Source organism: Enhydra lutris, unplaced genomic scaffold (assembly GCF_002288905.1).
Source record: "Enhydra lutris kenyoni isolate GAN:26980312 unplaced genomic scaffold, ASM228890v2 scaffoldscaffold44, whole genome shotgun sequence".
NCBI lineage: Eukaryota > Metazoa > Chordata > Mammalia > Carnivora > Mustelidae > Enhydra > Enhydra lutris.
The window spans coordinates 13,067,273-13,077,973 of record NW_019154128.1 but is presented as its reverse complement, the minus strand read 5'-3'; the positions used below and the strand labels follow the sequence as shown (position 1 = coordinate 13,077,973).

The 10,701-nt window shown below is 39.4% G+C and overlaps 1 protein-coding gene across 2 annotated transcripts in view; it reads right to left on the bottom strand.

Moving 5' to 3' along the window:
- Positions 1-2,008: 2,008 nt before the first annotated feature.
- The window catches only part of LOC111155893 (leucine rich pentatricopeptide repeat containing), a 109,534-nt gene continuing 100,841 nt past the window's right edge, over positions 2,009-10,701 (bottom strand). The window contains exons 35-39 of one of the 2 annotated variants that reach the window (XM_022516350.1): positions 9,565-9,639; positions 8,217-8,301; positions 5,920-6,062; positions 3,989-4,069; positions 2,009-2,643 (exon numbers count right to left, since the gene is read on the bottom strand). In XM_022516350.1, coding sequence (XP_022372058.1) covers positions 4,013-4,069; positions 5,920-6,062; positions 8,217-8,301; positions 9,565-9,639 — 360 coding nt within the window. In that variant the 3' untranslated portion in view covers positions 2,009-2,643; positions 3,989-4,012. Of the gene's footprint in view, positions 4,070-5,919; positions 6,063-8,216; positions 8,302-9,564; positions 9,640-10,701 lie in introns of both variants that reach the window. The other variant, XM_022516349.1, reaches the window with a different exon arrangement.

Genomic DNA, 10,701 nt, shown 5'->3' with positions numbered 1-10,701 from the left:
ACGTGTTTTCATGTAGGAACATGGGTTTTAAATGACTTCTTGGGCCTCGACTCCCAGTCTCCTAGCTCTTGAGCTTCAAAGTGACATTTTTGATCTCTTCGGAGGACAAGTGTGTGAGGAAACTCTCCATTGCATGCATACAAGTAATCTCCGCTCAGGTCTTGATCTCAGGGTTATGAGTTCAAGGCCTGTGTTGGGATCCACACTAAGTGTGGTGCCTAAGTTTAAAAAAAACTTTTTTTTTTGAGTCAACACAGGTCATTACTTTCTGCTTAAACCTCAGAAAGCACAGGACTTGCAAAGCAGGACAGGAGCTGGGCTCATTGTTCGTTCAAGGATGCTTACTGGATGCCAACCAGGGCCAGGTTCTGTTCTAATTGGCGAATAGGAGAGGAAACGACATAAGCAAGTAAATAATTTAGAGAGTTTCAGCATGAGCATGCCTGGGGCAGGATTAGTGAAGATACTACTTTCAAGAGATCTCTGTAAGCACGGATCCCGAAGGCCAGCCATTATCCAAACAAATGTTCAGGGCCACGAATATATGAAGTCGAAGTCGCTTAAATGTTTTTGCTCTGCCTGAACTGGATTTTGTTTCTTTTCTTCTGATGTTTCTTTTCTTTGTGCAAAAAAGAAAAAGATAAGTGCTTATTTTGAATTTGCAAATGCAGCCATTTCCTTTATTTGTACTAAGGCTGCATAATGTGGGCTTTGTAAAGTCCGCAGGTCTGAAAGCAGGATACATTCCTAATGGAAACAGCAAAGTGATAAATTACCATGATTGTGTACCCCCTGCAGCTATTAGCTCGACCATACTTCAGGAATGTTGCTTTCACTTTACAGAAACTACAAATATTGGTTTGTCAGAAAGACAAATATTAAATGGGAAAATTGTGCTCAAACACATGAGAAAACATATGCAGAACACACACATTGCAGACTTGGGGAATAAATTGTACAGGGAAGAACAATTTGCAATATAAAGCTTGCTTAATAATTTACTGGAATTCACAAATTTAGTATTTATGCCAGGCACTGGGTATTTGACTAAATGGAAGAAAACCTTACAATGTAAGGCTGTCCAGACTGGAAACATTTGTTTTAATGTGAAAGCTTGCTTTCCTAGAGAAATACCCAAACAGTTCAGAGGTTCTAATTTGACTTTTAACTGGATTTTTAACTGAATTTAAAATTTAAATGTATTGTTTTGGGGAAGTTAGAGTCCTAGCCTTGTGATGAATCAATGTTGATTTTGGTCACCCTGGGGAATTAACTGCTGTAAGCTGGGATGTTTCTCAACTTGAATGTGAGGGAAGAGGGGTGCCCAATACACAGTAGCGGGTGCGCATGGTTAGCTCTGCAGAACTCACAGACCTGACAACAGCACACAGGGGCCCTGCGGCCAGGACTGTGCAAGGTCTGGGCTTACAGACATGACACAAAGAACCAGGCCCTGGGGAGTTCACAAGCTGTGGGGTACCTGCTCTTTCAAGTGGCTGTGGGAGTCCTGGAGAGACAAGAGGCTAGGTGTGGAGATGCCAAAAAGCTGCAGAGAGGAGCCCCCCCCCCCCCCCCCCCCGCCCATGCTGGCCACCACAATCTCACCCCCACTCCCCAGGAAGGAACAAGAGGATAAGGCAAGGGGAAATGGGGAGTATGCCAGGGACAGCTCTGCAGCTGTCGAATGCTCCTTCTGACACTTAATACAGATAAAACCCCTTCATTTTCAGTGTCCATTTACCATATATCCTCCTCTACTAATTAATTCTCGCCAACTTTGTACCTCAGGGATCTCAAATTAAGTATCTGCTTGTCCTTGTAACAGAGAAGCTGTGATACTGTCAGTTCTCTACACACAAACTACACCATTTAGCAAAGAAATTCTGGCGGCAAGAGAGGCTACCACACAATTTTTAACTTAAAATTTTAACACTAAAGTCCTTGCAATGATAAAAGTGATTATGTAAAAATTTGATAAGACTAAAAATGAAGAAGCTTACAGTTTTTTGGAGTATAATTTATTCAAAGCATTTCACATTAAAATTATATTAGGTTCAAACACATGAACATACAATCACATGTAAAACATGATACTTTCCAAAAGTTTACAATGACATTTACTTTTTTAAGAGCTGTTTGCTTATAATTTTAGTCTAAAACATATTATTGAGTGCTATAATTGTGTTTGTTCTCTGTTTCTATTTGTTTCAATTTGGCTATCAGATATTTAGAAAGCATTTCTTAGCCCACCTAGAATATACAATTACATTGTAAATATTTAAATTCAAAAGGGGAAGCCGGTCGTGCAGTTCAGAATGCTAGATGAGGGGGGTTTGTACTCAATTTTCTCTGCACTACACCTTGCATTTTACCAGCATCAATACAGAAGGCTTAGAGTCACTTCATGAGAATAAGACTATACTGTCTCTAGAGGAGACAAAATGGGGAAGTCCAGGGTATACCCCAAGGTTACACCTCCTCTGAGAGACCTCTTTCAATGAACATCAGTAAAATGTTGCTCCTAACTGAGGGTTGGCATAACTGCAAAAAATAAGGCCTGCGTCAGTGGAATCGCTAATGGGAGTGAGGCTCATGGCCAACCAGACAATACAGGTACATACACAATAGCTCCAGTTTCTGCCCCTGGGGAGCAAACAAAGGAGAGCTTCATTAATTCCTCTAGGCTGGGACTTGGCCCTGCCCAAGGCCTCTGAACCCATAGGTCTAACTACACATAGAAGAGATAAAGGAAAGCATGGCCAATCCCACCATGACGTTTACTTCTTGGCTTCACTCCATCAACCCCTTCCTTTCATGCCACCTGCAGGCTCTAGATGAAGGACAGGTGGGTGCCCAACTCAGGTCAGCAGCACAAGCAGCACGAGGCCAGCTTACTTCCCACAAGGCAAAGTCTCCCCTCATGGGAATAGTGGGAACCACTGATTTCAAATGGATAAGGAAAACACCAAAATGAGGATAAACCTCAAATAAAACATTCTCAATTTTTTGGATAATTAATTACCTAGTCCTCAACTAGGTCACTGTTACATATTAAGATACTTTTGTAATGGTAAAGTGTTTCACAACCCAGCCTGAATTCTTTTATAGTAGCAACAGATAATATAGATATTAATAGGCATGAAAGACAATTTGGGGATAGCTTTGATAAAACTGAATACAAACCACAATTTCCTTCATATATAAAATCACACATTCAAAGGATAAGTATGAAGTAACAAGAGCCTGGTGTAGGGTGTACTTGTGCCGACAAACCTGAAACCGAGACAAGAGGAAATGCACTGTTCTCTGCTTCAGGATCAACGTCACGGTTAGGACTCGGTTCTAGAGATGTCTATAAACAGAGCCTCTCAGAAGCCTCCATGGGAGAAGAGAAAGCATGGCGGGGAGCATCCAGGCGTTGCCAAAGAGCACCCTGACCAAGGGCAAGCAATAGTTGCTGAGTTTCTGTTTCTCACCGGAAAACGAGTGCTAGGTGTGATGACTTACAATATGCCTGCCAGTGCCAGCAATTTACAAAACTGGGATATTATGCAGGGTTTCACACATGAAGAGAATTCCTATCATGGAACAGTAAAGCCTTAGAAAGCTCACTGAGCATCATTTTGTCTAGGTCCACAATTTTCAGATAAATAATATTAACAAGAAAGTCTTAAATAAAGGAATAACATTTTTATGAAAATAATGAACAAAACAGAACAGGGGACCTGAAGAGTCACTGGGAGAAGAACCCTGAAAACTTACAGCTTCAAACATCAGAAGCTGTGAAAACAAAGCTGTAGATTTATGCTGTAGGTGAAACCCCAAAAACTCTACTGACTAACTACACACAGCTCTTGTTAATAGAGTGTTGGGACATATATACATTATGAATAAAAAAAATACACAAAGTAACTTTTCATTTATTTATTCTGTCCTCTCAAATGTATTTAAAAAATAGCATTTTAGACACTGAATCACAAATACGCACAAAATAAAGTAGCGCCTGCTTGCTTCACAAAGGGTTTTCCCTTGATTCCTTCAACTGCTTTGCATAAAATTCAAAGCTTTCCTGTTAAGGAGACAAAAAGGGAGGGAAGTTACAGGTACAGTTACCAGCGAGAACTCATGGGACAAAACTCGAAAGTCATATAAAACAAAACAAAGCCCTCAAATGTTACAAAGTGCTGTAAACTGATGGCAAAGACCTCCAGGCCTGTGGCAACTGCTTTCCCCTCAAGCCTCAGCACTCCTTTCTGTTCATGAAGTCACTAGTTGAAGGGCCACAAGTCCAGAGTGAAAACTTTACCAAGAGCCTCTGCTGTGTGTGCACATATGCGGGCAGGCCTTTACGCCCGGCTACGGGAGGCTCAAATAAACGTGTACTGACTCGCAGCTTAATGACACAATAAAAATGAATTTTACATGAATGATTTCTCTTATTAAAATAGAACAAAACAAAACAAAATTTCCTGGGCAACTGATTAAAAATGGGCAGAGGATCTGAAGAGACATTTTTCCCTGGAAGACATCCAGATGGCAAAGAGATACATGAAAAGATGCTCAACACCACTCCTTACCACAGAAATGCAAATCAAAACCACAGCGAGGTAGGTAGCACCTCATACCTATCAGAATGGCTAGGATACAAAAGATAAGAAATAACAAGTGCTGGCAAAGATGTGGAGAAAAGGGAACCCTCCTGCACTGTTGGTGGGAATGTGAAGTGCAGCCACTGTGGAAACAGTACGGAGGTTCCTCAAAAAACTAAAAAATGGAAAGAGCACATGATCCAGCAAATCCACTAATGGATATCCACCAAAAGAAACCAAAAACACCAAATTGAAATTAAAGCACTTATTTAACAACACCCCCCCCAATGTTTACTGCAGTATCATTTACAGTAGCCAAGACATGGAAACAATTTAAGTGTGCATCAATGGATGAACAGATAAAGAAAACATGATATGATACACCCACAGAATATTATTCAGCCATAAAAAACCTAAAATCTTGCCACCTGCAACAACATGGATAGTCCTTGAGGACTTTAAGCAAAATGGAATAAATCACAAAAAAAAAGACAAATATCATATATATCTCACTTATGTGGAATCTAAACAAAACAAAAATCAAAAATCAAAAATCAAATAAACAAAAAGCCCCAAGCTCACAGGTGGTAGAGAATAGACTGGGAGTTGCCTCAGGTGGGGCAAAAGGGATGGAGGGAGTCAAGAGGTACAAATTTCCAGTTATAAAATGATTAAGTCATTGGGATGTAATATGCAGCACGATGGCTCTACTCAATAACACTGTATTGTATATGGGAAAGTAGCTGGAAGAGTGGATCTTGAATGTTCTCATCACAAGAAAAAAATCTGTAACATGTGATGGATGTTAACGGATTTACTGTGGTGATCCTTTTGCCATATACACAAATATGGAATCATCACATTGCACACCTGAAACTATTAGAAGGTTATGTCAATTCTACCTCAATTAAAAAAATAAAACAATCCTTCCTCGATGAAAAAATAAAAACGAACTTGCATAAAATGAACAAGTAGTTCATGGGGAGACAATGAGCTTGGCTATTGAAATACAGGCCATTAAATCCTATTTCAAGTTGAAATGATGAGAGAACTGCCCCAAGGACATTTGATAAAGCCATACCTATAGCTGAAGGTCCGAGACTGACCTTGTATTTCAAACCTCAGCCCCACAGGGCTATGTTCTCCCACAGCCGAACCTGCCGGCCAACTGCTCAGTTCCTGAAGCCCTCCTCTGAGGCTTCTTCACAGAGATCTAATCCTTATGTAATTAAGTATTCAACTTGTGTTTTTTTTTTTTAACACATTAATAGGAAGCATACATGAATCTGTAGAGTTATCTCCCCCACTCCCTTAATTAAGAAATACTCACAGGGGGTTCGGTGAAGGGGACAGGCTCTCCAGCATTCTTCAGCAAAAATGCGTAACGCTTTAGAAACAGATTGTTCAATTTTACATTCCTTGCCATCAGATGTTCATACAGCGCTTTAGCAGATACAACATCCTTGTCTGAGACTGGAAAAAAGATTATTAATCACAGATAAATCACTATAAATACCTTCCTCTTTTCCCAACAACAGTTAGCCATTCAGGGACTCCTGAATCCCTTTATCCCAAGACAAATGAATACTTAACTACTTTCAGCAAAAAGCCACATCCAGAGTCTACCAGCTCCCTCACTCCTCCCCACATCTCTCATTCAGCATTATTCAGGATAAAAGAAAAGGAAGATGACAAATAAGGCTATTAAAAGACCCATAATAGTTAAAGTGACCACAAACCAAAGTCCTCAATCACGGAGTAAACACACACCATTCGACCCTCTTCTGCTTAAAACCACACTTTAAATCAAGCTGATTCAAGGACTGTTGTGGTGACGGTTTTATAAAATATGTGGAAATCTAGACCTCCATTGAGATACAGTTCATCAACTAAACAACACCAAAAAGACTGGCAGTACATTCTACTGTAAAATAAGCAAATATGAGGAATATATTTGGCCACCGTAACAAAAAATATTCTAAATACATTATCTGCATAAGAAAACTATACACATCTACCTAACATTAACAAGTTACACTAATATTTATTTCACTTCAATGACTGATGAAGTAGCCCAGGGGCTAAATTCAGCTGGCTCTCCGGTCGTGGCTGCCGTATAGAAATTTCACTTCCAGGTTTACCACTGAGATTATAAGGGCTCTACTAGCAAATACTGCTGGTAGTTCAACTCTTTAATTTCACATTCAATTGTCAACATCTAAGCACCAACAATCCCCTACCCTACAACAGTGATATAGGACCAATCCCAACTCCAGCAGTGCCAGGGCAAGCCCCCAGGATGGATGCAATCGAAGTCAATCCAAGGATCAATCCAACGAGCCAAGATCTCCCAAAAGGGAGCAAGCATGGATGCCTCATCAGTTCTCACTGGACTTCAACAGATCTCTGCTGTTTGGGTGAAGTCAATTTCCCGTCTATAGGAAAACTGGTCCCTGTAGGGGCCAAAACCTTTTCTGTACCTTCCTGGTCTCCTTGCTCCTCCCCATCCCAATTCCCAAGTGTGATTATACAATTTAGTTAGCAGTTTTATACTGTTTTGACACTATTTCATGGTTATTTACTCATTATTTAACATCTCCCAAACCCCCTAATGGAACTTTGAGAAGTTTTACAATTATTGCCTCTATTTTGAAATATATCACTGTCCCCTCGTAAGGGTGGAAAAGGGAGAACCAAGTTACTAATTCCTATTATAGTTTGCTGTCCTGACAACAATAAAATCAACAAAGCAATACTTTGTTTATCCCTTGCCTCATGTGAGCAAATCAGTGAGTGGCGGATGGACAGATGCTCACAAGTAGGAAGCGAAATGCTCCCATGTATCTTGATTACCGAGAAAACTTTAGCCTGGTTTCCTTTTATGTGTGATGAGCTGGCAGTCGGGGTACAAACTGCTTAAAGACTGAAATTTCAAGTGTGATTTAAAGTAAAATCTTGGGGCCTGCTTTTTTTTTTTTTTTTTTTTTTTAAAGATTTTATTTATTTACTTGACAAACAGAGATCACAAGTAGGCAGAGAGGCAGGCAGAGAGAGGGGAGGGGAAGCAGGCTCCCCGCTGAGCAGAGAGCCCAATGTGGGGCTCAATCCCAGGACCCTGAGATCATGACCTGAGCTGAAAGCAGAGGCTTAACCCACTGAGCCACCCAGGCGCCCCTTGGTCCGGGACCGCTTTTTAATTAAGGGGTCTGTTATTTCAAAAGTGTAGGCAGGTTGGAAGGGTACTAAAGGAGCAAGAAGGCAAGTCACGTGACAGTCTTAAATATGTACCTATTTCATGTTATGTTTCAGGTGGCCTTGGGGAGACTGGATTCCTTCCCCAGTATATACGCCCAAGGGGACCTCCAAGTCTTTCTGGGAGCCTGGGGTCCTATTCAACATAGCTGGGCCCCGCTGAAGATGCTCAGTGATACTTCTTTATGTTAAAGTTATATGCATAATTACCTATTTTTCTTAAATACAGTTTTAAAACATTTTCTAAAGCTAAATCGATTATTTGTATCACAGTTATCTGATATTTAGGATTACTGTCTTTGAGCGGAAGACTTAGTTGACTATACTACAAATATCTAAATCACTTAAATAAAAAAGTCAGATTAAACTTATTACCATAGCTTTTCATGACCGAAGTGTATGCTTCTTCCTTTTCAATTAATTCAGGAATCAATTCTAACAAAGATTTCAGAGTTGATGCCTAGGAAATTAAATATAGGAAATGTTAGCACAACTCGAAAGAAGAATGAAATAAAACACTGATATGTGGATATTATATCAGGAAATCTTCACAATTACAACACAACCATCTACTGGATTTAATAAACTTTTTTCTCTTCTGTATATCTTAATATTTACTATTCATTTAATAATTTACAGCTAAAACAAGCATTTTTCCAAAATTAATGAAATTCCACTCACACTTCCATAAATATTTTCCGAAATATCTTTTGTCAATTGGCAACCTTACCAAGGAAGTTACAAGATCCCAAAGAGTAGAAAGAGATATTAACTGTATCTTCAGGTGGCAAGATTTTTAAATAAAATGTGAAGAACTGGGTCAAACATTCTGAAGTTTTCCCTGCTTTGTATATACAAACAGAGGATTTCCAGATCTCACTGGAATATTTACTCCATGACTTTCAGAGGTCATCTGGACACAACAATGGGTTTATTTCCGGTAGTGCATACAGACCTGCCACATCCTAGTGATAACCAAACACATGATACTGCCAGATAAATAAGGATGGATTTCATAAACCTTTATGCCATGTTCCCATCTCACGAAAGAAACATCTGGCTTACTTATTCTGTCAAACAGCTAGACACTGTAACTGCCATTTTTTAAAAATTCTAATTCACTTTTTACACATTTATTCAGTCAATCTATGTAAGTGGACACGCATCTTTCCAGGACTTCATACAATTAAGTCTCCCGGGAGGAATGTTCTCAGTAGATAAATTACTGTACGCTCTCTTTCCATCTCCCGAGCAAGTCAGTAGGCCTATGCCTATATGCAGAGTGACAAGTGCTTTTTAGTCTTATACTTTTTTATCCCAAATTTAAAAAAAGTCTCTTTGAAAAGCTGCTTGCTGTAAATAAATATGAGTCAGAGATAAAAAGTTCAATTAGGTAAATAAAACACACACACACAAAACAGTGTGCTAGTGTGGGGGAAATTAAGGAGAACTAGACCTCTCAGACTGGAAACCGAAATGTTTCACATAAAACATTACAACTGGCACTCTGTGAAACTTTGTATGTTTCCAAATAAACTAAGAATGGGGTTTGTGGTACTCAATAGGTAAAATCAGATTTACAGAAAACAGAGACAAGCAAAATCTTCAGTCTCTATAGTGCTTTTAGGTACGGCACTGAACCAAAGCTCTTAGGTGAAACTCAGTACGCTGAACAAGACTGGCTTCTAGCATCCCTGATCTGCCAGTAAGTCAAGCACAGTACCTTTCCCGGTCTCTGAGAGCTCCTCATACAGAACACCAAGAAGATTGAAGTTTGTTCAGCAATCGCACCACATCTCTAAAAATTGAAATATCATTCAGTCAATGAACGTTTTTGATAAACAAGTAGACCAAGGTGAATATTTCCAATTAACAAAGTTCACAATAATACAGTAATGTATCATTACCAATGGGAAGGACTAATCGTCAACCGGTTTTTGTACGGTAAGAAAACAGAAAACAAACGTGAGCTACTCTGAGCTTTTGTGAATTATGTCGCCCTTGGTGCTGCGAGTATAAAGTTTGTTTAAAAAGAAAAGGGAAAAATTAAACTAATGCTTCAACAACCACAGAATAAGGTTTAGGACTGCAAAGAAAGAGGAAAAAAAGAAGCACTATTCCTCTCCAATTATTCTGCCAAGCATTCACAAGTGAGCTAGGGATCATAAGGTTAATTATACATTTAATAAGGTGTCAGGGAGATAACTGCTCGTTTCTTTATAAAAATTAAAATGTACAAAGCAAGTTCTCTTTAAAGTATAATTACCTACACTTATGCATACAAAAGGACTGATTTCAATCTATTTTATAAAAGGCTTTCATTGCAACAGACAGCCAGCGCTTGAGAAAGAGACAAAAGTTAAACTCAAAAAAAAAAAAAAGTTTATATGACAGACCAGATAAATCAAGTGTCTATCCAATCTTAGATGCTATAGTGAAATCAAATATGGCAAGACAATATTTTAGTTTACACTCATCACAGATGTCATTCTTTTAAGTTTCTCAAAGCACATAGTGCTTTCAAAGCTTTAAAACACTGTCAATACTAAAACGAATAGTATAAAAAGAACTTTTGGGGACACACAGAACATTTACATTATAAGCTGATGTTTTCGACATCTTTGAATAAAGTATTCTTTGCTGCAGCAAGAATAATCTTTTACTGTTTGACAAGCAGGTAAAGGATGGGTAAAGGGTTTATCAGCTGAAGCCTCCATCTACTGAAGGGATGACAACGAAAAGACCGCGGCTGCTGCATCAACACACAGCTGTCACTGGGAGCCCCTGACAGGCCACTGTGTGAGTACGGCTCCGAGGGCCCAGGCAGAAGCCCCACCACCTCCTGGCCGAGGCTGCTGTC